The sequence below is a fragment of the Chelonia mydas genome, chromosome 1 (assembly GCF_015237465.2).
Source record: "Chelonia mydas isolate rCheMyd1 chromosome 1, rCheMyd1.pri.v2, whole genome shotgun sequence".
In the NCBI taxonomy this organism is placed as follows: domain Eukaryota; kingdom Metazoa; phylum Chordata; order Testudines; family Cheloniidae; genus Chelonia; species Chelonia mydas.
Window position 1 is genome coordinate 157,214,551 of NC_057849.1, and position 23,986 is coordinate 157,238,536.

General features: G+C 45.3%; 1 protein-coding gene across 8 annotated transcripts in view; it reads right to left on the reverse strand.

Annotated features, from left to right (window-relative positions):
• LOC102940460 (beta-1,3-galactosyltransferase 5) overlaps positions 1-23,986 on the reverse strand; it is a 106,487-nt gene that overhangs the window by 37,880 nt on the left and 44,621 nt on the right. For 7 of the 8 annotated variants that reach the window (XR_006287943.1, XM_043538214.1, XM_043538213.1 and 4 more), the window contains one exon: positions 16,181-16,259. Coding sequence is in view for 7 of the 8 variants with exons in the window: in XM_043538214.1 (XP_043394149.1) it covers positions 16,181-16,259 (79 nt within the window). In the remaining variant the exon portion in view is untranslated. Of the gene's footprint in view, positions 1-16,180; positions 16,260-21,272; positions 21,516-23,986 lie in introns of those variants that run through there. The other variant, XM_043538210.1, reaches the window with a different exon arrangement.

Here is a 23,986-nt window from a genome sequence, read left to right on the forward strand (position 1 = left end):
AGTGCGCAGAGATTTAGCAACACAATTCCCATTAATGCAAATAGATCCCTGTACACACATAATGTATTTCTTAGCCAGGGCTCTTACCCCCTTGCTATAGCAGCAGTAGCAGGAGGGGGGGGGGCATTAAAATTTGGAAAGGGCATCTGGAAAATTGGCTTGTTGGATAAACTGGAGAAATAGTTTACAGAATAATACCCCATGGATCCAAACTCAGCACAGCTTTATTCAGCACATTCCTAGGTTACAGTGCCTCTGGCTTAAGTACTGGACAATTACAGGTTCATTCAGATTTAACAGAAACTTCAGCTCGCCAACCCTCTCCTACAGCTGGGGCTTATACAACAAAAAGTACATTTTAGAACTCACTGGATTCCGTTCAGAATGGCAAAAGTAGAGATCCAAGTCAATTATATGTGCTGGAGCAATGGAGCGTTGAATACTAATCTAATATATATGATTTTTGAATGTCCATTGTGCACGTACATGGGCATGAAATATTTCACAGAACTGATATGACTTTCTATTCTTTTGGATCCTAAAATAATCAGTCTTAATTTACCTCACATTGGGATCTATATAATAAATCTACCATAATATTTAGCAGCTATAGCAGTTTTTGTCTTTGTGCTATTTCCATCTTGGAAATAATTTACAAATTTAGCTAAGCAATCTTCATAACCCTAGGGAAGTAGAAAGTAAACCTAATCATACTCAGATTACTGACTGCAAAAGTAATGCAGAGGTTACAGCAGAGGTGGGCAAACTACGGCCCGCGGGCCACATCCAGCCCGCGGGACCGTCCTGCCTTGCTGCTGAGCTCCCGGCCGGGGAGGCTAGCCCCCGGCCCCTCCCCCGCTGTTCCCACTCCCCCTCCCACGCAGCCTCAGTGCGCTGTGCCGCCAGCGCTCTGGCCCGCCACTCCTGCCGGGCAGCGCGGGCAGCATGGCTGGCTCTGGCATGGTAAGGGGGCAGGGAGCGGAGGGTCCTGGGAGCAGTCAGGGGACAGGGAGCAGGGGGCAATTGGATGAGGTGAAGGTTCTGTAGGGGGGCAGACAGGGGATGGGGAACGGGGGTGGGTTGGATGTTGGAGGGCATTGGAGTCCTGGGGGGGCCTGTCAGGGGGCGGCGGTGTAGATAGAGGTTGGGGCAATCAGGGGACAGGGAGAACAGGTGGTTGGATAGGGGGTGGGGTCCCGGGGGGAGCGGTTAGGGGAGGGGACTCCTGGGAGGGGGCAGTCGGGGACAAGGAGCAGGGGGGGTTGGATGGGTCAGAGATTCTGAGGGGGGCAGTCAGGGGGCGGGAAGTGGGAGGGGGCAGATATGGGGCGGGGGCCAGGCTGTTTGGGGAGGCACAGCCTTCCCTCCCCGGCCCTCCGTATAGTTTTGTAACCTGATGTGGCCCTCGGGCCAAAAAATTTGCCCACCCCTGGGTTACAGGCTAGATCTACAAAGGGACTTACACACTGCCATGCCCACTGTTACAATGTCCTGTCACCCAGTGGAAGCCTCAGCCCCAAGTTAGGCACATAGGCTCCCTATTCAATGTATGGCAACAGTTAGGTGCCTAAGAATGGGATCCACAAAAGCCAGAAAGCTGAACAGGGAGCCACCTAAGGCAACCAATCATAGTCAGCGGCTTCCTCTGAGCTCGGGGGTGCGGCTCAACCCCCCAGGTCCACCCCAGGCCCTGCCCACACCTGACTCCTTCCCCCAGCCCCCCACCCCCATCCCGCCTTTTCCAGCCCCTGCTCTGCCCCAGGCCCCGCCCTCACCCCATCCCTTCCCCCAAGCCCCCACCCCCAACCTGCCTCTTTCCTTCCCAGTTTCAACCCCTTCCCCAATGTGCACCATTCCCACTCCTCCACCTCTCTCCCAGAGCCACCAGCATGCCACGAAACAGCTGATCACAGTGGACGGAAGGCGCTGGGAGAGAGCGGAAGGCACTGATCAGCGGGGCAGCAGGCAGGTAGGAGGCACTGGGAGGTGAGTGGGGAGCTGGAGCGCACACACAGAGTTGGCACCTATGCAACCAATAGTAAATGCCAAGGAGAGAGGTGAGTCCTAAGCCCCACCCCCAAAGGAATTTAGGTGCCAAAATCTGGGCTAGAGGAAGCTGCCTCCCTCTGCCTGAGATTTACAGCCAGGTCTGCTTTCCTGGAGTTAGATGTCTAAATCCTTTTGTGTCTCTAGCCCTAAGTGACTTATCCAAGGTCAAAGAAAGAGCTGGTGCCAGAATTGGCATTAGAACTCAGGCGTTCTTGGTGCCAAGTCTACGCTCAGACATTTCGACTGTACCTGCCTTTCTCAATGACCAACCTGGAACATTTCTGTGGAGAGCTAGTTTAATAACAAAAAGGCTGATCCTTCAAAAATAAAAGCATCTGAAAGTGTGCATTTTATAAACCATTCCAGGAGACTGAGTTAAACCAGTCAATACAGAGCCATGCCACTAAAAATACTGGAGGATAAGCATGGGGAACTATGGGTTTTGTGTGTGGTTTTGTAATCTTCTTATACAGTATTTTGTGCATCACTTACAAATGTATTACGTTTTGGAAATTTAAAAAAATAGAATGGAAATAAATGCACTCATACTGTTCCCCAGGCCATCACACTTCTTAGATTCGACAGTAGTCGCTTAGCTTCAGCATGCACAGCCTATCTTTCCTCTACGTCTCTCCAGTGCTCCAGCTTTGTCATTTATCTACACTGTCTTTTTGCTGTCTCGGAAGAGTCATAAAATCAGTCTTCATTGCGTAAACATTTTGTGTTATCAAAGAAGTTAATGGTTTACCATCCCTGTGAATAAATCGCCATGGGTTTCTGTACATCATCTATGGCTATGAGATCATGTTTATGAGTGCCACTGAATCATAGACTAAAAATTCTCGATTCTCTAGTCTAGGGCAAGATTGTGCCCTTGTCTTATGCAGCCAAGCAGGGTAGTAAGAAGAAGGAAGCATGATTTATTCCTCCTTTTAACTAACACAATTACATTTTAACAGTCCATGAGCCAGACAAAGCCCAGGATCTATGCTGCCTTATGCACGCAAGGCCTGATTCAGTGCCTATTGAAGTCAATAGAATGCTTCCCATTCTAACCCAGACAACCTGGTTCAGGTCCCTATAGGTGGAAAGTCCACTAAGGCGGGGAATGCCGCAAAAGTGAAAGTGGCAAGGTAGGTCACAACCGCCCCTCCACTGGGAGCCCATAAGACACCAGCACAGCTCAGAAAGTATCCAGTGCTACTCAGAGAGGAGATGTGGTCACATCCACTGTGGGAAGTGTTGATTTAACCTATCCCCACAATAACTTAAAGCTGCCCTTCCTTGACAGAAAATCCCAAGACAGAATGTAGATCAGGGGTGGGCAAGCTACAGCCTGGGGGCCGCATCTGGTCCTTCAGACATTTTAATCCAGCCCTTGAGCTCCAGCCAGGGAGCGGAGTCAGGGGCTTGCCCCACTCCGCACATGCCTGGGCTCTGTGCAACTCCCGGAAGCAGCAGCAGTATGTCCCCCCTTTGCCTCCTACACCTAGGGAAAGTCAAGGGACTCCACACATTTCCCCTGCAGCTCCCATTGGCCAGCAACCACAGCCGATGGGAGCTGCAGGGGCAGCGCCTGCGGGCGGGGCAGCACACAGAGTCGCCTGGTTGCACCTCTGCATAGGAGCTGGAGGGAGGACGTGTCACTGCTTCTGGGAGCTGCTTGAGGTAAGCGCCGCCTGGAGCTTGTATCCCTTACCCCTCCGGCGCCCCAACCCCCAGCCCTGATCTCCCTCCCACCCTCCACACCCCTCATTCCCAGCCCCACCCCAGAACCCACACCCCAGCCAAAGCCCTCACCCTCTCGCACACCCCAACCCCCAATATCATGAGCATTCATGGCTCATCGTACAATTTCCATACCCAGATATGGTCCTTGGGCCAAAAAGTTTGCCCACCCCTGGTGTAGATGGTACCACTGCCTGCCAACCCACATTGTGTTGCATAGGGGAATCATTTTCCTACACCTGGGCTCCTGAGTCTAAGGACTGGTTAGACAGTAAAATGCCTTCTCCTGTATCTTCTGCCAAAACATTTTCAGGCATTTACCTGTTGTTTCAAAGAGAAACTTCATCTCTTTGGTTTTTTTAACTTTCATTATTTATCTTACAGGAGGACATAGGCCTAAATCAATATGAGCTCCCATTGTGTCAGGCAATGTAGAAACATCATAAGAGACAGCCCTGCCATGAACTCTGCAACCTAAATAGAAAAGGAGAACTGTGGAAGAACTAGGAAGCGAGCGCAGCTCTTCTGAGTCTCAGACTAGTGCTTAAACCACAGGATTAGCATTCCTCTCTAATGTACAGTGTTCCCTAATTCAACAAATACACTTCAATACCAATTTCATCACCTTACTGTCTGAAAAATACCTTACACATTCATTGAGAAAAACTGAGACCTCAAACTAAATTCTCATTGCATTTTTCAGGGAGTTATACGTTCAGTTCTTATTAACACAAGTTCAGCACCTATCTTCTCCCATACACCTGATGGAAAAGCGCTGACAACTAGCCCCACTTTATTACTCTCCACTGGAGAAAACTCTAAACCATGCACAATACACCATGAAATTATATTGTTCATTTGCTTTTGCGTGATAAGGTGTGGGTTAGTAAAGCTTTACATTGCCTTGGGCATATCAGTAAATGTTTACTAAAGGATCAATCTGATGAAAGTTCATAACAAGAATATTTCACCTAAGCCTAAGGGTACAGTTCTGTACCTGGTGTTTCAGCCATCCAACCTTTTCCAAAGGCAATCCAAAGGCGTTCATGGTGCGCATCAATTGTTCTATGAATGGTTATTTCCCACTCTGTCACACTAACTTACTGTAACAGGTCTTCTGGTTCCTTCAGAAATAAATGCTTTTCTTGTATAACCCTTCTGCCCGTCAGAATTGGCAGCAACAAGGGCAGGGTTCAGTATCTAGGGGTTCTATTTCAATAACACAATGCAAAACTGGCTCAAGCCCCCACCCAGTGATGTGGGACAATTACATAACACCCCCCAAGAGGCAATACTTCCCCTCTAGCAAGCACAGAGTCTGAGTGTAGCAAAAGCCTCTTAATAAAGGAGGGAAACAATGTGGCATTATGTTGGGGAAATACCACAAACAGGATTCATAACACCAACCATGGGGAAAAGACCCACCCCCAAGTAAGTTTGGCAGTGTCCTTTTCCCTTCAGAGTCTTAAATCCAGCAACCCAATAGTCACCCCCACCCACCCACCCACACACACACACACACACACACACACACACACACACACACACACACAGTTTCTGTCCTTGGTCAGTGCAACCCCACAGTGTTCATCTGCAGAGTTTACCTCCCAGCCTGGGTGGAAGTGGAGGGAGGTATGGGAGGGCATCTTACATGCTCTGCTGCTCAGGTCAACACCCAAGTGGCACACCTCTCCATGGGGTTCTGCTGCAGCCTTCACCACCAGCCATGCCTCTCCGTCAGCTACCCTGCTATCCGCTCCACTCCACTTCACTCCACTCCTCTCCGCTAGCTGTCCTGCTGTCCACTCCTCTCTGCCAGCCACCCAGCTAGCCGCTCTAGCCGTCCACTCACCAACTTGTCTTCAGCCCCCCCTTAACACAGCTCTCAGCAACTTCAGCTCTTTAGTGATTTTTAGCTGGTGCACCACTAGCCCAAAGTAGGTCTAATGCTTAGACCTAGGTGTCAGTGACTTCAGCTCTGCAGTATGTAACAAGACTCTTAATGGAGCCAAAATTTGCTCTGTTACTACACCCTGGAGAGAGGAGGAGTCAAAGTAGTGTTTAGGGCCCGGGGAGGGGGAGGGGGATCCAGATCCCCATACCCTCTCAAGTCCCTGGCAGTTGGAACCCATGTCCCTTGCCTAGCGAGTGCTACTTAGTTGAGGGTGAGTCCCTTCATCATAAAATGCCAAGTACAGTTCTACTGTCCTTGATTCATTCACATAACCAGGATAACAACCCTTTATTACTGCTGCCCCACAAAAAGAGAGACTGGGGATCCCACAGCAGCTAAAGTTACCATTTGGGCAAGCAGTCCATCATGCTAGGCAGGGTGGGTATGCCCATGCAAACGAGAGTGCCCCTGCAAACGAGATCAGCCCCTGCAGTCCTTTTCCACAGCTCACCACCAGATGTTGGGTTAGAGCTCATTCTGACTCTGCTTACACTTGTTTACAGTTACTCAGCACAAGTGGCAAATGGTGCACAAATTAATGAGACATTTGTACAAAAACCATCCCTTCCTACTACCATTTTCCTGTCCTCACTTGCTCTTCCTCTCACAGAGAGGGATCAGATTTTCAAACAGGTGTTTTGGCATCTGGAAAGGATTGAGAAGAAAGTGCCCATTTCTCCTTCTGCTCCCTCCACCACCGACTACACTCCTTCTCCTTGATAAATGACACATCAGGACACATTACAGCAAGTGATGGGATGGGAAAAATGTGTTTACTCCCAAGTCCTCCTCATTAATTGTTTTTTCTAGTTCTGTTATGGTATTTTTAAAGCATTCCCACAGTGCCACATCCTTTTTCTTTTTATCTCCCACTGCAGATTCTCCCACATGCTGAGTCTTCCTTTCATCTGCCATATAAGAGGTAAGAGATGGAAAGGAAGGGGAATGCTCCCTCTTTTTAGCAGAGGAGGGAGAGCTATACACACCCCCTGTACACGCATTCTCTCTCTCTCTCACACACACACACTCACACTCTCCTCCTTAATTTATCTCCTGCTCAGCAACTCTTGCTTTCTGGGACTGATGTGAAAGCATAGACCTTTGTGGCCTCACTGGCGCAGCCCCGCTAGTTGCTGGTTGGCTGGTATGAGACAGGTCTCTGTGATGTCACCGGCTCAGCACTTACAGCTTGCTGGGAGGATGCCAAGATACAGACCTTTGTGAGCTCACTAATTCATCCCTTGTAACTGGTTAGGATTTCCAGGCTTGAGGCCTCTGGCTCAACATCTCTAGCGTGCTATGCTGATGTCAAGGGCTATGCCACTTGACATTACTGACTCATCTCTAGCTTTCCGGAATGATTTCAAGGCAGGTTGCTATGCAGCTGTTGATTAAGCACCTGTTATCTGCTGGGCTGATGTGAAGGAACATATTTTTCTGATGTCACTGGGTCAGCATCACTAGTTTCTTGGGATGATGCACAGTTACAGGCCTTTGTGAATGACTGACTCAGCTAGGGTCACCAGAAGTCCTGCTTTACTAAAATTGTCCCAGTTTGAAGGTGTCATAAATACAAAGGGAAAGGTAACCACCTTTCTGTATACAGAACTATAAAATGCCTCCTGGCCAGAGGCAAAACCCTTTCACCTGTAAAGGGTTAAGAAGCTAAGATAACCTCGCTGGCACCTGACCAAAATGACCAATTAGGAGACAAGATACTTTCAAAGCTGGAGGGGGTGGGGGAAACAAACGGTCTGTCTATCTGTGTGATACTTTTGCCGGGAACAGATCAGGAATGCTCTTCAGAACTTCTGTTAAGTTAGTAAGTAATCTAGCTAGAAATGTGTTAGATTTTCTTTTGTTTAATGGCTGGTAAAATAGCTGTGCTGAATGGAATGTATATTGCTGTTTTTTGTGTCTTTTTGTAACTTAAGGTTTTGCCTAGAGGGATTCTCTATGTTCTGAATCTGATTACCCTATAAGGTACTTACCATCCTGATTTTACAGAGGTGATTCTTTTACTTTTTCTTTAATTAAAATTCTTCTTTTAAGAACCTGATTGTTTTTTCATTGTTCTTAAGATCCAGGGGTTTGGGTCTGTGTTCACCTATGCAAATTGGTGAGGATTTTTATCAAGCCTTCCCCAGGAAAGGGAGTGTAGGGCTTGGGGGGATATTTTGGGGGGAAGACGTCTCCAAGTGGGCTCTTTACCTGTTCTTTGTTTAGCATGCTTGGTGGTGGCAGCATAGGGTTCAAGGACAAGGCAAAATTTGTACCTTGAGGAAGTTTTTAACCTAAGCTGGTAAGAATAAGCTTAGGGGGTCTTTCATGCAGGTCCCCAGACATGTACCCTTGAGTTCAGAGTGGGGAAGGAACCTTGACATGGTGGCAGAGCAGTGGGATCATTTTGAGATTTTTTTTTTAGATCATTTTGAACCAGAAGCACAGCAGGATTTTAAAAGGGTTTTGTAAAAGGAGACAGCAGCAAGCATAACAAAGGGATCTTCCTTTTGTGAGCTGGAGTTTTCTCTACCTAAAGGCAGGATAGTTAACCTCCTGCAGAGAAATTCACAAGTTTTTCACAGACCTGAAGAGGTGGGGTTTTTTTTTAGCTAAGAGCAGCTAGAGGATTTTTCTGTAGGCTGAGAATAGCTATCACAGAACATAGGTATCAGGTTACAGCACAACTAAATTTTACAAGCCAGGTTTTTTTGTTTTTTTTTTTTAACTCTCTGGTGTAAAGTTAGTTAAAAACAGAGCAGCTAAGATGACAGAACCCAAGACAGAAAAAGCCAAAGAGGCTGCCCACAGGAGAGAAATGGAGGCAAAGGAAAATGAAATGGAGGCTGCCCACAGGAGAGCTATGGAGGTAAAGGAAAAAGAATGGAAGCATGCACTGGAGATGGAGAAGGCAAAGGCTCAGTAGAATATACCAACAAACCCTAGCAATCCTTCTCCAGGTACCGCTTCACGTCTCAGAAAGTTCCCCACCTACAAGGCAGGCGATGATACCAAGGCCTTCTTAGAAAACTTTGAAAGGGCCTGCCTTGGGTACAGCATCTCTACAGACCAGTACATGGTAAAGCTGAGGCCGCAGCTCAGTGGACCCTTAGCAGAGGTGGCGGCTGAAATGCCTAAGGAATACATGAACAAGTATGAACTGTTTAAAATCAAGGCGAGAGTCAGAATGGGGCGAACACCCGAGCATCCCCGTCGGCCGTTCAGAGCCCTAAGGTGGAAACCAGACGTGTCATTTACCCAACATGCCTACCACATTGCGAAACATTGGGATGCCTGGATGTCAGGAGCAAGTGTTAAATCTCCAGAAGAATTGCCCTTCCTAATGCAAATGGAGCAGTTCTTAGAGGGTGGTCCTGAGGAAATAGAAAAATACATCCTAGATGGAAAGCCCACAACTGTAATCGAGGTGGGGGAGATTGGAGCCAAATGGGTGGAGGTGGCAGAAAAGAAAAGAACTAGTAGCAGTTGGGGCGAATATCAGAAGGGGCAACCTGGAACAAAACGGGTGGAGGGAGAAGAGAGGAACAATCCCAGTTGCAGTTGGAGCGGAGATCAGAAGGGACAATCTCTGACCTCACCCTACTACCGGGGACAGCCCAAGGCCCCAACTACACACCAAGGAACACTCCAGACACCTTATTGTCCTGCCACACCATTCTCCAGCAACCCACCTCTCCCCAGTGACGATGGACGATGTTTTAAATGTAACGAGCCAGGGCATGTAAAGGCCAACTGCTCCAAGAACCCCAACAGATTACAGTTCATTGCACTGGAATCACAGCAGAGGTCCTCAGGCCCAGATGCCTTCCAGATACCCTCGGAGCGGAGGGAAACTGTGAGTGTGGGCAGAAAGAAGGTCACCGCGTGGAGGGACACCGAAGTGCCAGTGTCAGCTATCCATGCTTCCTTAGTGGACCCCAATTTTAATTGACCCAGAGATCCAAGTGATGATTCAACCCTTCAAGTCCAACTCTTTCAATTTGCCTACAGCCAAGTTGCCAGTCCAGTACAAGGGCTGGTCAGGAACGTGGACTTTTGCAGTCTATGATGATTATCCCATCCCCATGCTATTGGGGGAAGACATGGCCAATCATATGAAGCTAGCCAAGATGGTGGGAATGGTCACCCGTAGCCAGGCTAAGCAAGCTGTCACGCCTAGCTCTGTTCCGGAAACTTGTACCAGGACCCAGTCAGAGGTGATGGAACCGGACCCCATGCCAACGTCTGCAACGGCAGTAGTGGATCCAGTCCCAGAGACCCAGACAGAGCCAGTCCCAGAACCGGAACTGGCGGAACCACCAGCACCAAAAACATTGCCAGCACTGAATCCAGTACTTACAACCCCAACATCAGAGGACCCCACCGAACCTGCACTGGCAGCACCAGATAACCCTACACAAGAGGCTCAGCCAGAGCCTGAACCCCAACGTAGTGGAAAGTGGCACCAGTGGAAAGCGGTTCACAGTCAACGGAAACAGCCCTATCCCCTACATCACTTCCAGAGGGACCAAGCCCAGATCCACAATCCAATGAGGAACTGATGTCTCCAGCCTCAAGGGAACAATTCCAGACCAAACAGGAAGCAGATGAAAGCCTCCAAAGAGCTTGGACGGTGGCACGGAGCAACCCACCACCTCTCAGCTCTTCTAATCGATCCAGGTTTGTTGTAGAAAGAGGACTTTTATACAAGGAAACTCTTTCTGATGGACACCAGGAAGACGGGCATCCTCAGAGACAGTTGGTAGTTCCAACTAAGTACCGGGTAAAGCTTAGCCCATGATCATCCTAGTGGCCATGCTGGGGTGAACAGGACCAATACTGTTTGGGGAGGTCATTCCACTGGGAGGGAATGGGCAAGGATGTTTCTACCTATGTCCGGTCTTGTGAGGTATGCCAAAGAGTGGGAAAACCCCAAGACCAGGTCAAAGCCCCTCTCCAGACACTGCCCACCATTAAAGTTCAATTTCAGCGAGTAGCTGTGAATATTCTGGGTCCTTTTCTGAAAAAGACACCCAGAGGAAAGCAGTACATACTGACTTTCATGGATTTTGCCACCCAATGGCCAGAAGCAGTAGCTCTAAGCAAAACCAGGGCTAAAAGTGTGTGCCAGGCACTAACAGACATTTTTGCCAGGGTAGGTTGGCCCTCCGACATCCTCACAGATGCAGGAACTAATTTCCTGGCAGGAACTATGGAAAGCCTTTGGGAAGCTCATGGGGTAAATCACTTGGTTGCCACCTCTTACCACCATCAAACAAATGGCATGGTGGAGAAGTTTAATGGAACTTTGAGGGCCATGATACGTAAATTCATAAATGAGGACTCCAGTGATTGGGACCTAGTGTTGCAGCAGTTGCTCTTTGCCTACAGAGCTGTACCACATCCCAGTTTAGGGTTTTCACCATTTGAACTTGTATATGGCCGAGAGGTTAAGGGGCCATTACAGTTGGTGAAGCAGCAATGGGAGGGATTTACACCTTCTCCAGGAACTAACATTCTGGACTTTGTAACCAACCTATAAAACACCCTCCGAACCTCTTTAGCCCTTGCTAAAGAAAACTTACAGGATGCTCAAAAAGAGCAAAAAGTCTGGTATGATAGACATGCCAGAGAGCGTTCCTTCAAAGTAGGGGACCAGGTCATAGTCTTAAAGGTGCTCCAGGCCCATAAAATGGAAGCATGGTGGGAAGGGCCATTCACAGTCCAAGAGTGCCTGGGAGCTGTTAATTATCTCATAGCATTCCCCACCTCAAACCGAAAGCCTAAGGTGTACCATATTAATTCTCTAAAGCCCTTTTATTCCAGAGAATTAAAGGTTTGTCAGTTTACAGCCCAGGGAGGAGATGACGCTGAGTGGCCTGAAGGTGTCTACTATGAAGGGAAAAGTGATGGTCGCAGAGAAGAGGTAAACATCTCCATGACCCTTGGGCGTATGCAGCAACAGCAGATCGAGGAGCTGTGCACTAGCTAAGCGCTGACGTTCTCAGCCACCCCAGGACTAACTGAACGGGCATACCCCTCCATTGACACTGGTAATGCTCACCCAATTAAAGTCCAACCTTACCAGGTGTCTCCTCAAACTAAAACTGCTATAGAACGGGAGATCCAAGATATGCTACAGATGGGTGTAATCTGCCCCCCTGACAGTGCATGGGCATCTCCAGTGGTTCTAGTTCCCAAACCAGATGGGGAGATACGTTTTTGCGTGGACTACCATAAGCTAAATGCTGTAACTCGCCCAGACAACTATCCAATGCCACGCACAGATGAACTATTGGAGAAACTGGGACGGGCCCAGTTCATCTCTACCTTGGACTTAACCAGGGAGTACTGACAGGTACCACTAGATGAATCCGCCAAGGAAAGGTCAGCCTTCACCACACATGTCGGGCTGTATGAATTTAATGTGCTCCCTTTCGGGCTGTGGAATGCACCCGCCACCTTCTAAAGACTTGTAGATGGTCTCCTAGCAAGATTGGGAGACTATGCAGTCACCTATTTTGACGATGTGGCCATATTTTCGGATTCCTGGGAAGAACACCTGGAACATCTATAAAAAGTCTTCAAGCGCATAAAGCAGGCAGGACTAGCTGTTCAGGCTAAGAAGTGTCAAATAGGCCTAAACAGAGTGACTTACCTTGGACACCAGGTGGGTCAAGGAACTATCAACCCCCTACAGGCCAAAGTGGATGCTATCCAAAAGTGGCCTGTCCCAAAGTCAAAGAAACAGGTCCAATCCTTCTTAGGCTTGGCCGGATATTACAGGCGATTTGTACCACAATACAGACAAATCCCCACCCCACTGACAGACCTAACCAAAAAGAAACAGCCAAATGACATTCAGTGGACAGAAGAGTGTCAGAAGGCCTTTAACCAGCTTAAAGCGACACTCATGTCTGACCCTGTGTTAAGGGCCCCAGACTTTGACAAACCGTTCCTAGTAACCACAGATGCGTCCAAGCGTGGTGTGGGAGCAGTTTTAATGCAGGAAGGACAGGATCAAGAATTTCATCCTGTAGTGTTTCTCAGCAAGAAGCTGTCTGAGAGGGAAAGCAACTGGTCAGTCAGTGAAAAAGACTGTTACGCCATTGTCTATGCTCTGGAAAAGCTACGCCCATACGTTTGGGGATGGCATTTCCACCTGCAAACCGACCATGCTGCCCTACAGTGGCTTCATACCGCCCCGGGAAATAACAAAAAACTTATTCAGTGAAGTTTAGCTCTCCAAGATTTTGATTTCGACATACAACACATCTCAGGAGCTTCTAACAAAGTGGTTGATGCACTCTCCCATGAAAGTTTCCCAGAATCAACTGGTTAAAATCGTCCTTGAGATGTAGAAAATATTGTTAGTCTTTATACACTTGGTAGTATATTTAAAGGTGCATGTGTCTTATTAACTCTGTTTTCTCCTAGAGCTCCAGGAAGAAATCACAGCCAGTGTTTCACCCTATCTGTGATTTGGGGGGGTGTGTCATAAATATAAAGTGAAGGGTAACCACCTTTCTGTATACAGAACTATAAAATCCCTCCTGGCCAGAGGCAAAACCCTTTCACCTGTAAAGGGTTAAGAAGCTAAGATAACCTCGCTGGCACCTGACCAAAATGACCAATGAGGAGACAAGATACTTTCAAAGCTGGAGGGGGTGGGGAAACAAAGGGTCTGTCTGTCTGTGTGATGCTTTTGCCGGGAACAGATCAGGAATGCTCTTCAGAACTCCTCAGAACTTCTATTAAGTTAGTAAGTAGTCTAGCTAGATATGCGTTAGATTTTCTTTTGTTTAATGGCTGGTAAAATAGCTGTGCTGAATGGAATGTATATTCCTGTTTTTGTGTCTTTTTGTAACTTAAGGTTTTGCCTAGAGGGATTCTCTGTGTTTTGAATCTGATTACCCTGTAAGGTATTTTCCATCCTGATTTTACAGAGGTGATTCTTTTACTCTTTCTTTAATTAAAATTCTTCTTTTAAGAACCTGATTGCTTTTTCATTGTTCTTAAGATCCAAGGGTTTGGGTCTGTGTTCACCTATGCAAATTGGTGAGGATTTTTATCAAGCCTTCCCCAGAAAAGGGGGTGTAGGGCTTGGGGGGGTATTTTTGGGGGGGAAGACGTCTCCAAGTGGGCTCTTTCCCTGTTCTTTGTTTAACACGCCTGGTGGTGGCAGCATAGGGTTCAAGGACAAGGCAAAGTTTGTACCTTGAGGAAGTTTTTAACCTAAGAATAAGCTTAGGGGGTCTTTCATGCAGGTCCCCAGATCCGTACCCTAGAGTTCAGAGTGGGGAAGGAACCTTGACAGAAGGGATAGTTCCATCATCCTGTTAGCACTGCAGATTTGTTCCACCTTCACTAGAACATTGAGACATCAGGTCACCTCCTCCATCCCAACGAGAACAGGAGGTGGACACAGGGAGTATTCCTAGTGCCCTTTCTTGTGTGAAGGTGAGAGAAGGGACGCAGGGATCTGAGAGGGGTGGCTCAGGCACTACTACTGCTTTTTCAGGATAGGAAGCAAAATGAGAAACTGAGTAGATGGAGACATGGCTTGTTTCAGAAGAGAGGGAGAAGAGCAGGCTCTGGGCCACTGCTACTTTCAGAATAGAGGCAGGAGAAACAGAAGTAAAAGGACCAGATGCAGAAGGAGGATTGGCTGGGGGCTGAGGGGTTCTACAAATCCAGGAGAGGAGCAGAGATGGGCCACCCATAGCACAGAGGCCTGCAGACAGGTAGTGGGGCAGCATAAATTGATTTGGGGAAGGAGGGCAGCATTAATTGGTTTGCAGGATTATCGTCTTGTGGGGGATTCATTGCTTTATCGTGGCAGAATGTATTTATTGAATGATGAGGAAAGGAGAGGGGAACAAGAGCTGGAGCCAGCTGATTGGATGTGGCTGCTTGAGATGGGGTTGAAAGAAGAGAGAGGGAGAGAGGGAGCTGAGAGAGGAAAAGGAGCACATTACTCTGCTGGCCCAGGCTGGAAGCTGTGTGTGATGATGACAAGTGAGGAGGAGCTTCAGTCTCACCTGTTCAGGACCTGGGCCTGTCAGGATGAGTGTGTGAGCAAGGGCAGTAGGAAGGAGTGGGAATGTCTGGGGCCCAGGAGTTAGGAGCACTGAGGCTGTGGGGGTAAAAGTAGAGGAGTCAAAGAAGCAGATGGGAGGAAGATCCTGGCAGAGGGAAGGCATTTTGGTGAGGTGGGGCTGGTCTTTGTATTTTATCAACTGGTCACCTAGCAGGGGAAAGTACCTTATTTTCTCCCCTTCCTCCTTCCTGCTGTGTAGCAGTCCTTGGTTTTCACTTTGTAAGCCTGGTCATGCTAGGCCAGCACTCCTAGCTGGCTGTGCTGCTGTGGAAGCTCAAGCCTCTATGAGATAACTGAGTAAGGTAACCAGAGGTTAAAGCAGATCAAAGTGGGAGGGAGGTGCTCCACAATTCTGGTGGCTTTATGTCATCATAGAGGGTGACATGTGGTGAAATGACACCGTAGTGACTTGTGTGAGAGACAGGACATAGGGGTGATAAGGGAATAAATGTGCGTCAAAGGTGTCTATGTCCCCAAGCAGGTGCCAAACAAAGTGAGTGAGAGCATGTAAATGTGGTGCTGTGGGAACAACCTGTGTGTGCCTTATCCTCTCCCCACCAACACACACCCACTATGGAAAGCTCGGAGGGCAGAGAGACCTGACAGGGCCATTCTTTTTTTCCTTGACTCAGTCAAGGAGAGGGGAAGGGTTTCTCATTTTTCCTGGAGGGGAGGGAGAGTTTGAAGTAGCAAGGTCTGCCTCTTTCCCTTTCAGTCCCCTAGGGAGAACCAGCAGGGAGACATATCGTCCTGTAGAAAAAAATGCAGTAGAGGTAGCTAGGAGATTCCCAGCTTGGACTATTCTTCTTCTCCCCTCAGCTATTGGTGCTGCTTCGCCTGCTGGTGGAAAGACCTGAAGCCTCATACATTCCCCAGACAGGTACAGCTCCCTGTTGCTCCCAACTGAAATTCTGCTGCCTGATGTGTCATTTCCCCCGGCAGTGCAGAGGCAGAAGGAGGGGGACTCTATGAGGAGCTGAGTTCCCTCAACCTCTGGAGAGGGCATGGATGGGGAACACTTTGCTTTTAGAGGAACTAAGGCCTTCCCTCTGCCACGATCTTCCTTGCATCTGCTTCCCTGACTCCTCTATGCCTTCTCCCTCTCCCCTCCTCCCCACTGTAACCCTTTCTAACACCTTCGTACTGTGGTCCAGCCAAATTCATGATGTATTTTCAGGCTTCAAAGGTAAAGCAATCCCTTCTAAGAATATTTAATAAATTCATTCACTATTAAGCATTACTGTGAAACATACATTTGATACTGCCTGTAATAGATATTTACGGTGCTTTAAAATTAGTTTATAAATGGTCTCCATTATGAGTCATTTAATGAATTAGCAGTGTCCTACCTGTTAGTGAGGCAAATAGGATAAAAGTGACTGGAATAAATTTCTGGAGGCTATCCATTGGAGCATTTTCTCCTGAAACCTAGGACAAAAAGGCATGCAGTTGTCATTGGATAGTTATCAAGAAGCTACACAACAGAATTGCTGAGGAAATGTTGCTGCTGGTTTTTATAGTGATCTAGCACAGGGGTAGGCAACCTATGGCATGTGTGCCAAAGGCGGCACCCGAGATTTTCAGTGGCACTCACACTGCCCGGGTCCTGGCCACCGGTCTGGGGGGCTCTGCATTTTAATTTAATTTTAAATGAAGCTTCTTAAACGTTTTAGAAACCTTATTTACTTTACATACAACAATAGTTTAATTATGTATTATAGACATAGAAAGAGACCTTCTAAAAACGTTAAAATGTATTACTGGCACGCAAAACCTTAAATTAGAGTGAATAAATGAAGACTCGGCACACCACTTCTGAAAGGTTGCCGACCCCTGCTCTAGCATTTAAACATTTGTCCCTTTGTGTCCTGTATTACACACGTGTTGAGACGATTAAAGGTAACAGGGAGACCCTTTAACGTAATGAAAATGGATCATGGGCAGCTGGGAGAAATAATTCTGAGTTGTCTGCAATCAAATGTGTACTCGGAGTACATCGTCCATGCTGCTGGTAGTATTCTGGGAGACTAAAGAACTCTGTGGTCACCCATATCCTCTCTAAAGTAATTGGACAGGGTTTAATTCATGACTGAGGCTACCCATGGGATGTGTTTAATCAGTACAGCTCCAGGCTCCCTCAGTACATTTCCACTCTGGCCAGCACCACACACTTTTAAAGCTATTCTGGCTGGCTCTGGGACCCTCAGCATAGTGGGTTTTGTGGGAATAGTGCTCCTCTGCAACCCCTTCCGTGTGGGCTTTGTGCCCCTGAATGTCCTCTGCTAGAATCCACACTGGTTTCAAGCCCATTTTATTTCCTCACAGCAAGGCTTGGCAGAATTTGAGTTTAGGGGTTGGTTTTGTAATTTTGATGGCTAATATCAATGTTTATTTTTAATCATTTTTATTTGTATCAATTTAAACTTTCACAGTTGCACAAAGTTATGGGGTTTAAACATTTATTTTTATCTATTTAAATTTTCAGAGTTGTGGGAAATTAGGGGGGGTAACACAACAGGGAGGGGCAGACAATAATTATTTAATAACAGTAGACGTTGAGATTCAAAAAGTTAAAGCTTTATAACCATTACAACACAGCTGCCAGTATCAGCTGTCAAAATATACAAAGTAAAGATCCTTAAACCAACCTCTAATAAGTTCTCAAGCAGCATTTTTCTTACTTTGCCTGTTGGTAAATTTTGATTATTACCAATGGAAATATTTTTTTTCTTTGGTTTGTGTGTATCCGGTGAAATCAATGTTTATTGACATTTACCAAATAAAAATCTGTGGCTTCCTAGCCTACTCATAACACACCCATATTGGTTATGTTTCCAGAGAATTACTGACCAAGCAAACTACAATGAATCATGGTCAAAACATAATTTTCAAAAGTACTGATATTACTCTTATTACTGCACAATCCAGCTGCACACAAATCCCATTCACCTGTCAGTTATATATTAGTAGTTTTGTTTCCCTGCAGGTACAATATCATCTACATTTCTTATTTGCCCAGCTCTGACAGGGCTGCAATATGGGTGATATTTGCATCTGTGCAGATAAGGTGACACTTGGCACCCAAGGCGGCTACACACCCCTATCTCTGCCCCTGCAGAGAACCAAGAGGAACTGGGAAAACATCACGGTACTTTACTTCCCCCTACAAAAAAATGCCATTTTCTCTGTGCCCAACACAGCTCCTATTCAGTACTTTTATTCACACAGTTCAACAAGACTCTCAGCGTGCTCTGTGTGGTGCCATTGATCCTGAGACTACTAGCTGCTGACGGACAGAAACAACAGGACACATTGAGCTGCCTTTCCTGGTTTCTATTTGTGCGGTCACAACTAAAGAAGCTATCTGTACTTTAGGATGTGTCCTAATATTATTTTTCTGCCCTTTACTCAGGTCAGAAAAGACAAATACCCCCACTCCCAAAAGCAAACTTCTGCTGGCGTCCCAAAGAGGGCAGAGTTAAGGTTGTATGGATTGTCCTGTGTGAGAGTACCACCTTAGCACTGCATTTCCCAGGTCACATCTACATGTGAGTCTGTGAGGCTCAGCTCACAGAGACATACTTATGCTAGCTCTCATCAAGCTAACCTACTAAAAATAGTAGCATAGCTGCAGTGGCACAGGCAAGCCACCTGAGCATAAACCCGTCCAGACCCCATGAGTACGTACTCAAGGCAGCTAGCCCATGCCACTACTTGCTGTTGCCCATGCTGCCATGGCTACACTACTATTTTTAGTACGCTAGCTCACTGAGAGCTAGTACAGATATGTCTACCTGAGCTGGGAATCACACCCCAGCTCCAAGTAGAGACACCGCACAATCCCAGTTTCCTAATAGTTGTAGTTTGTTTTATTGTAACCCTAACATTTATAAGAAGTATGTGGGGGGGACCTAGATTGCCTGTCATGGCTTGCACACTTTTCACTTTAGGGAATTAAACTCGTGCATTCAGGAAGAGGAAGAGGATGAAAGGATACTGTTTTGTGGCCACAACCTTTACTCCCTGTAACAAACTTCTGTTGCCTTTAAATAGACCTTGCTTTGTGACACCTAGACCCTTATCTGGAACCTGTACAAATTAATAGCACAGCAGTGACACTGTGGGTTCCCTATAAAAATGTTTTACTTCTCCTTGCTTTTAAAAGCAATACTACTAGGGTGACCAGATGTCCCGATTTTATAGGGACACTCCCGATTTTTGAGTCTTTTTCTTATATAGGCTCCTTTTACCCCCCACCCCCCGTCTCGATTTTTGACATTTGCTGTCTGGTCCCCCTAAATACTACATGGGGAAAAAAGCTGGCATGACCATTTTATTTCTCTTGAACAAATCCAGTACCTTGCTATGTTACAGTACGAGCCTGTATTTAAGGGTCTGTATTAATAACCAATAGGGACTTTGTGATTATAGCTGTGTGGAAAAGGCACATTTCTGCCTCAGATGAATTTGTAGCACTTCCTAGGATCAAGACCCTTAAAGGAATGTGCAGAATGTATGTGGCTCCCTCCCGCACTGGAACTATTTGTGCTGTGGTTACTTCTTGCAAAACAGCTAGAACCCTGAAATCACCCTGGCAGATGAAATAAACAAACAACAGAAATGCCGTTTCAGTTCATTTAATTGCAATTTAAAGGCTAGTGTGTGTTTTTGTAATGATTCAAGGTCTTAGATAGATAGATTAGATAGATTCTGAAAGCATTTAAGTTTACTTTAGATACATGCTCATTCTCACATTTTGTGTGGTGAAAAGTCCGTTATTAAGCAGCTGAAAAAGACAGGATCCAGTTCCTAATAAAATGAAACTTTTCTCTTTCATCTGCAGCATTTATTCTCACCACACAATGTTTGCATGTAATTATCTCCAGTATTAATAGAAATAATAGAGGTAAATCCCCAGGCCAGGAAGCAAACCCAAAATTATTAACCTGCACTTTCTGTTGTACCCATGCAACTAGAGAAAATTCCATGATTTCAGATTTTGTTATTCTTCTGATTTGGAATGGAAACATAATTATAATTTCCTGATTAATTAAATTTTCAAAAAAGAAAATTAATTTCTGGTCAAAGCAAAATATTTTGTTTAAATAAAATGAAAGTGTTTCATTCCAGTTTTGACTTTTTAAAAATTTTCTATTCTATTGCCATTTATAATAGAATATAAAATATTGAAATGAAAAATCATTTTGAAATTAAAAATCAAGATGTTCTGTTCTAATAAGGTTGAAACAGAGTGTTTTGCCGTTATTCAAATGCTTCATTTCATTTTTTTTCTATATGAAATGTTGATGAAAGTAATGCATTCCCAAGGAAAGTCTCAGTTTTGATAAAACAGCATTTTCAGCCAGCATACCAATTAGTTGGAAAAATATCAACCAGCTACTTGTATAAACTTAATATTGCATAGTCGTTAAGACTAAATTTTGCTTTAAATCTCTTATACTTGTAGATCCTGGGCCTGCTCCTGCACCTATTAAACTCAGTGACAGAGATGAACACTTTTAAATAAATAGGAGCCGGATCTGGTCCCCTACATTCATGTGGGGCCTGAATCTCCATTGCTGTGAAATTTGTGTAGTTGTTTACATCAGAGCTGACTGGGTGTAAAATGTGCCCATTCCAATCTGGCAGCATTTTACACCCACTTTGCACGCACTGTGTACTGAGGTAAATGACCCCACGTGGTGCAAAACAATGGTGAATCAGGGCTGACACACATAAATGAGTATGAATTGAAAATAAACATGGAACTTAAGGCTTAGCTCAAGCTCCATACTAGCAACTGTGTGTAACATAAGATTAGCTTCTGGCATGCTAGAAGCTTCTCTGTTGCTCCATGAATAAAGACTGAAGACATGTAAAGAAAGGTTACACGATGAATGCTTAGGCTCTGATCCTGCACTGAGCCCTAAATGGGAGGACCCCTGTGCCCACAAGAGCCTTACTGAAGTCAGAGGCTCTGCGTGTTCTGTTCTGTTTTATTCTATAAAGGTTGTTGTGCCACGCTCATCACCATAGTATTTGAGTGCCTTCCGGTCGTGCCTTAAGTGGCGTTACTAACTTCTGTGGACATGACGACACACCCAAGCAGAGCTCATTGCAGGCTCAGGGCCTAAGTTAAAGCTGAAAAGTGAATACAAGAACAACATATTACCACACTCACTGTTCCCAGTGTTAGTGTTTTTTTAAAGCTGTATTTCAGACCCAATTCCTTATGCCAGAGCATTTAGCAGTTAACTGGTAACACAGCTGGAAAACTGAAAGCCTTTCTCAAACGCCATTTCTAACCCCAGGAAATAGTTTTAAAACTATCTAAATCCAATTTAGATTAATTCTGATTAAATTATTTGATTTATTTATGAAAATCCATTGTAAAATCATTAATCTATTTTAAACTAATAAATACAGACGATGTTTTCTTACCTTCGCTGTGAAGATTGTCTTTTAAAAGTCTTGGATAAATTCTCAGATATTCTCACATGAACAAAAAATCTACTATCAGTGGCACCTGGATGCACATAACTCCTCATACACACACACATACACTGAATGTCTCTCAAAAGTGTTGATTTCTCTTTCCCATTTTGCTGGACGATCTTAAAGAAACTATGTCAGTGTAGTTTCTGTTCACTGCTTTTAATGGCTGTGCTTTGCAGTGACAATGTAGTTGTGATAAGATAAGGTTAGATTCCAAAATCAATGTGCATATTCCTTTATTAATCATTAACAAGCACTGCGAAAAGAATTGAGTAAATGCCTGTGATGTGGATCCAGGAAAAAACTGCACATAAATCTGACCTGAGAAGTTAGGCTGGTGATGATACTTACTGCCACAACTAAGGCTTGCTCAGAAACATTGCCTAGGGTTGATCTGTCAGATCATTCCAGTGTGAGCACTAGCACTTACTGTGATTATTAGTAACTCCACAAAAAACAACGAGGAGTCCTTGTGGCACCTTAGAAACCAACACATTTATTTGGGCATAAGCTTTCATGGGCTAGAACCCACTTCATCAGATGTATGGAGTGGAAAATAAAGGAGCAGGTATAAATACATGAAAAGATGGGAGTTGCCTTACCAAGTGTGAGGTCAGTCTAATGAGACAATTCAATTGACACCAGGACACCAAGGGAGGAAAAATAACTTTTGTAATCATAATGAGAGTGGCCCATTTCAAACAGTTGACAAGAAGGTGTGAGTAACAGTAGGGGGAAATTAGTATTGGGAAAATTAGGTTTAGGTTTTGTAATGACCCAGTCCCAGTTTTATTCAGGCCTAATTTGATGGTGTCCAGTTTGCAAATTAATTCCAGTTCTGCAGTTTCACGTTGGAGTCTGTTTTTGAAGTTTTTTTGTTGAAGAATTGCTACTTTTAGGTCTGTTATTGAGTGGCCAGGGAGATTGAAGTGTTCTTCTACTGGTTTTTGAATGTAATAATTCCTGATGTCAGATTTGTGTCCATTTATTCTTTTGCGTGGAGACTGTATACAGTTTCACCAATGTACATGGCAGAGGGGCATTGCTGGTACATGATGGCATATATAACTCCAGAGTTACCCTCATGGATTTGTTGAGGTTTATTGCATTTACATCAGAGTAAAGTAGAGCAGAAATTAGCCTTTACTGAGAAGTGTATTTTTCAAAAAAGATAGAAAATTTCTGTTTTAAAATGTTTTTGATAGAAAATACAGTTTCTGCAAAAGCAAAGGTTTCCATGGGAAAAATTTCAATTTTCCTAATTTTTTTTTTCATTTTACATTGGGAAAACCTAAACAAAATCTAAACAGTAGGTCAGGGTGACCTAAATCAAGATATTTCTCACAAACTTTAAGGCCAGAAGGGACCATCATGATCATTTAGTCTGACCTCCTGCACATTGCAGGCCACAGAACCTCACCCACCCACTCCTGTAACAGAAAATCCATCATTTACACCAGTTTAAACCTGCAAGTGACTCATGCCCCATGCTGCAGGGGAAAGTGAAAACCCCCAGGATCTCTGCCAATCTGACCTGGAGGAAAATTTCTTCCTGACTACTAATCTGGCGATCAGTTGGACCCTGAGCATGTGGGCAAGACCCACTAGCCAGACACCTGGGAAAGAATTCTCTGTAATAACTCAGAGCCCTTCCCATCTAGTGTCCCATCACCAGCCATTGGGGATATTTGGTGCTAGCAGTTGCAGATTGGCTACATGGCATTGTAGGCAGTCTTATCATACCATCCCCTCCATAAATTTATCGAGCTCAGTCTTGAAGCCAGTTAGGTTTTTTGCCCCCCACTGCTCCCCTTTCAGTTTGTTAAATCAAAACATTTCTGGTCAGTTTGACATTAATCTGTTTTCTGAGCTATCATGGTGCCTCATAGGAGTTGTCGTTTGGGTGCATCATGCTCCCATTCACTGCTATGGGCTGGGCTCACTGGCTTTTCCTACATTTCCTATGATCACCATGATGTCCTAGCTGGTTGAATCAATGCAGTGCATCACGGGAGTCACATAATCACAGTGCCGCACCGGAGACATAATCCAGGGGGAGACGCTGTCCATAAGAAAGAATGGGTGTATGAGACACCTGAACTGCAGCTCCCATAAGGCAGGCCAGCAGCTCAGATAAATACAGATTAATGTCAAATTTACCTGAAATGACCCTGAAACATTTTGATTCGGGAATGTTAAAACATTGCATTTCAATATTTCCACATCAAAGTTTTTTGGAACTTCCGTGAGAAAAAAAAATCAATATTTCAATATTTGATGAAATATTTGTTTGAAATGTCATCATTTCACCTGGTACACAAATGCATATTTTTGACTCGCTCTCATTTTTTACTTTTCTTCACTTTTCCAAACATCTTTGTTGCTGTGCCTCTGACATCATAGTAGAAAAGTTGTGGGTTTTTTTAAATGAGTCTTATCCTCTCAGCCAATAAGCCTAATGAACTCCATAAAAGTATCAAATGTGTACATTTATGAACAAGTATGTTTCTAACTGTCTGAAGCCAGAGGAGGAGTGCGGAAGTCCTAGAGACCAGCTACCATCCTGGATTGCATCAGTAGAGAAGGACACCTGGACAACAGCTTTAAAATATGTGTTTGGATCTCAAATTAGTTCTCAGGGAGGCTTTCTGAAGGAACAT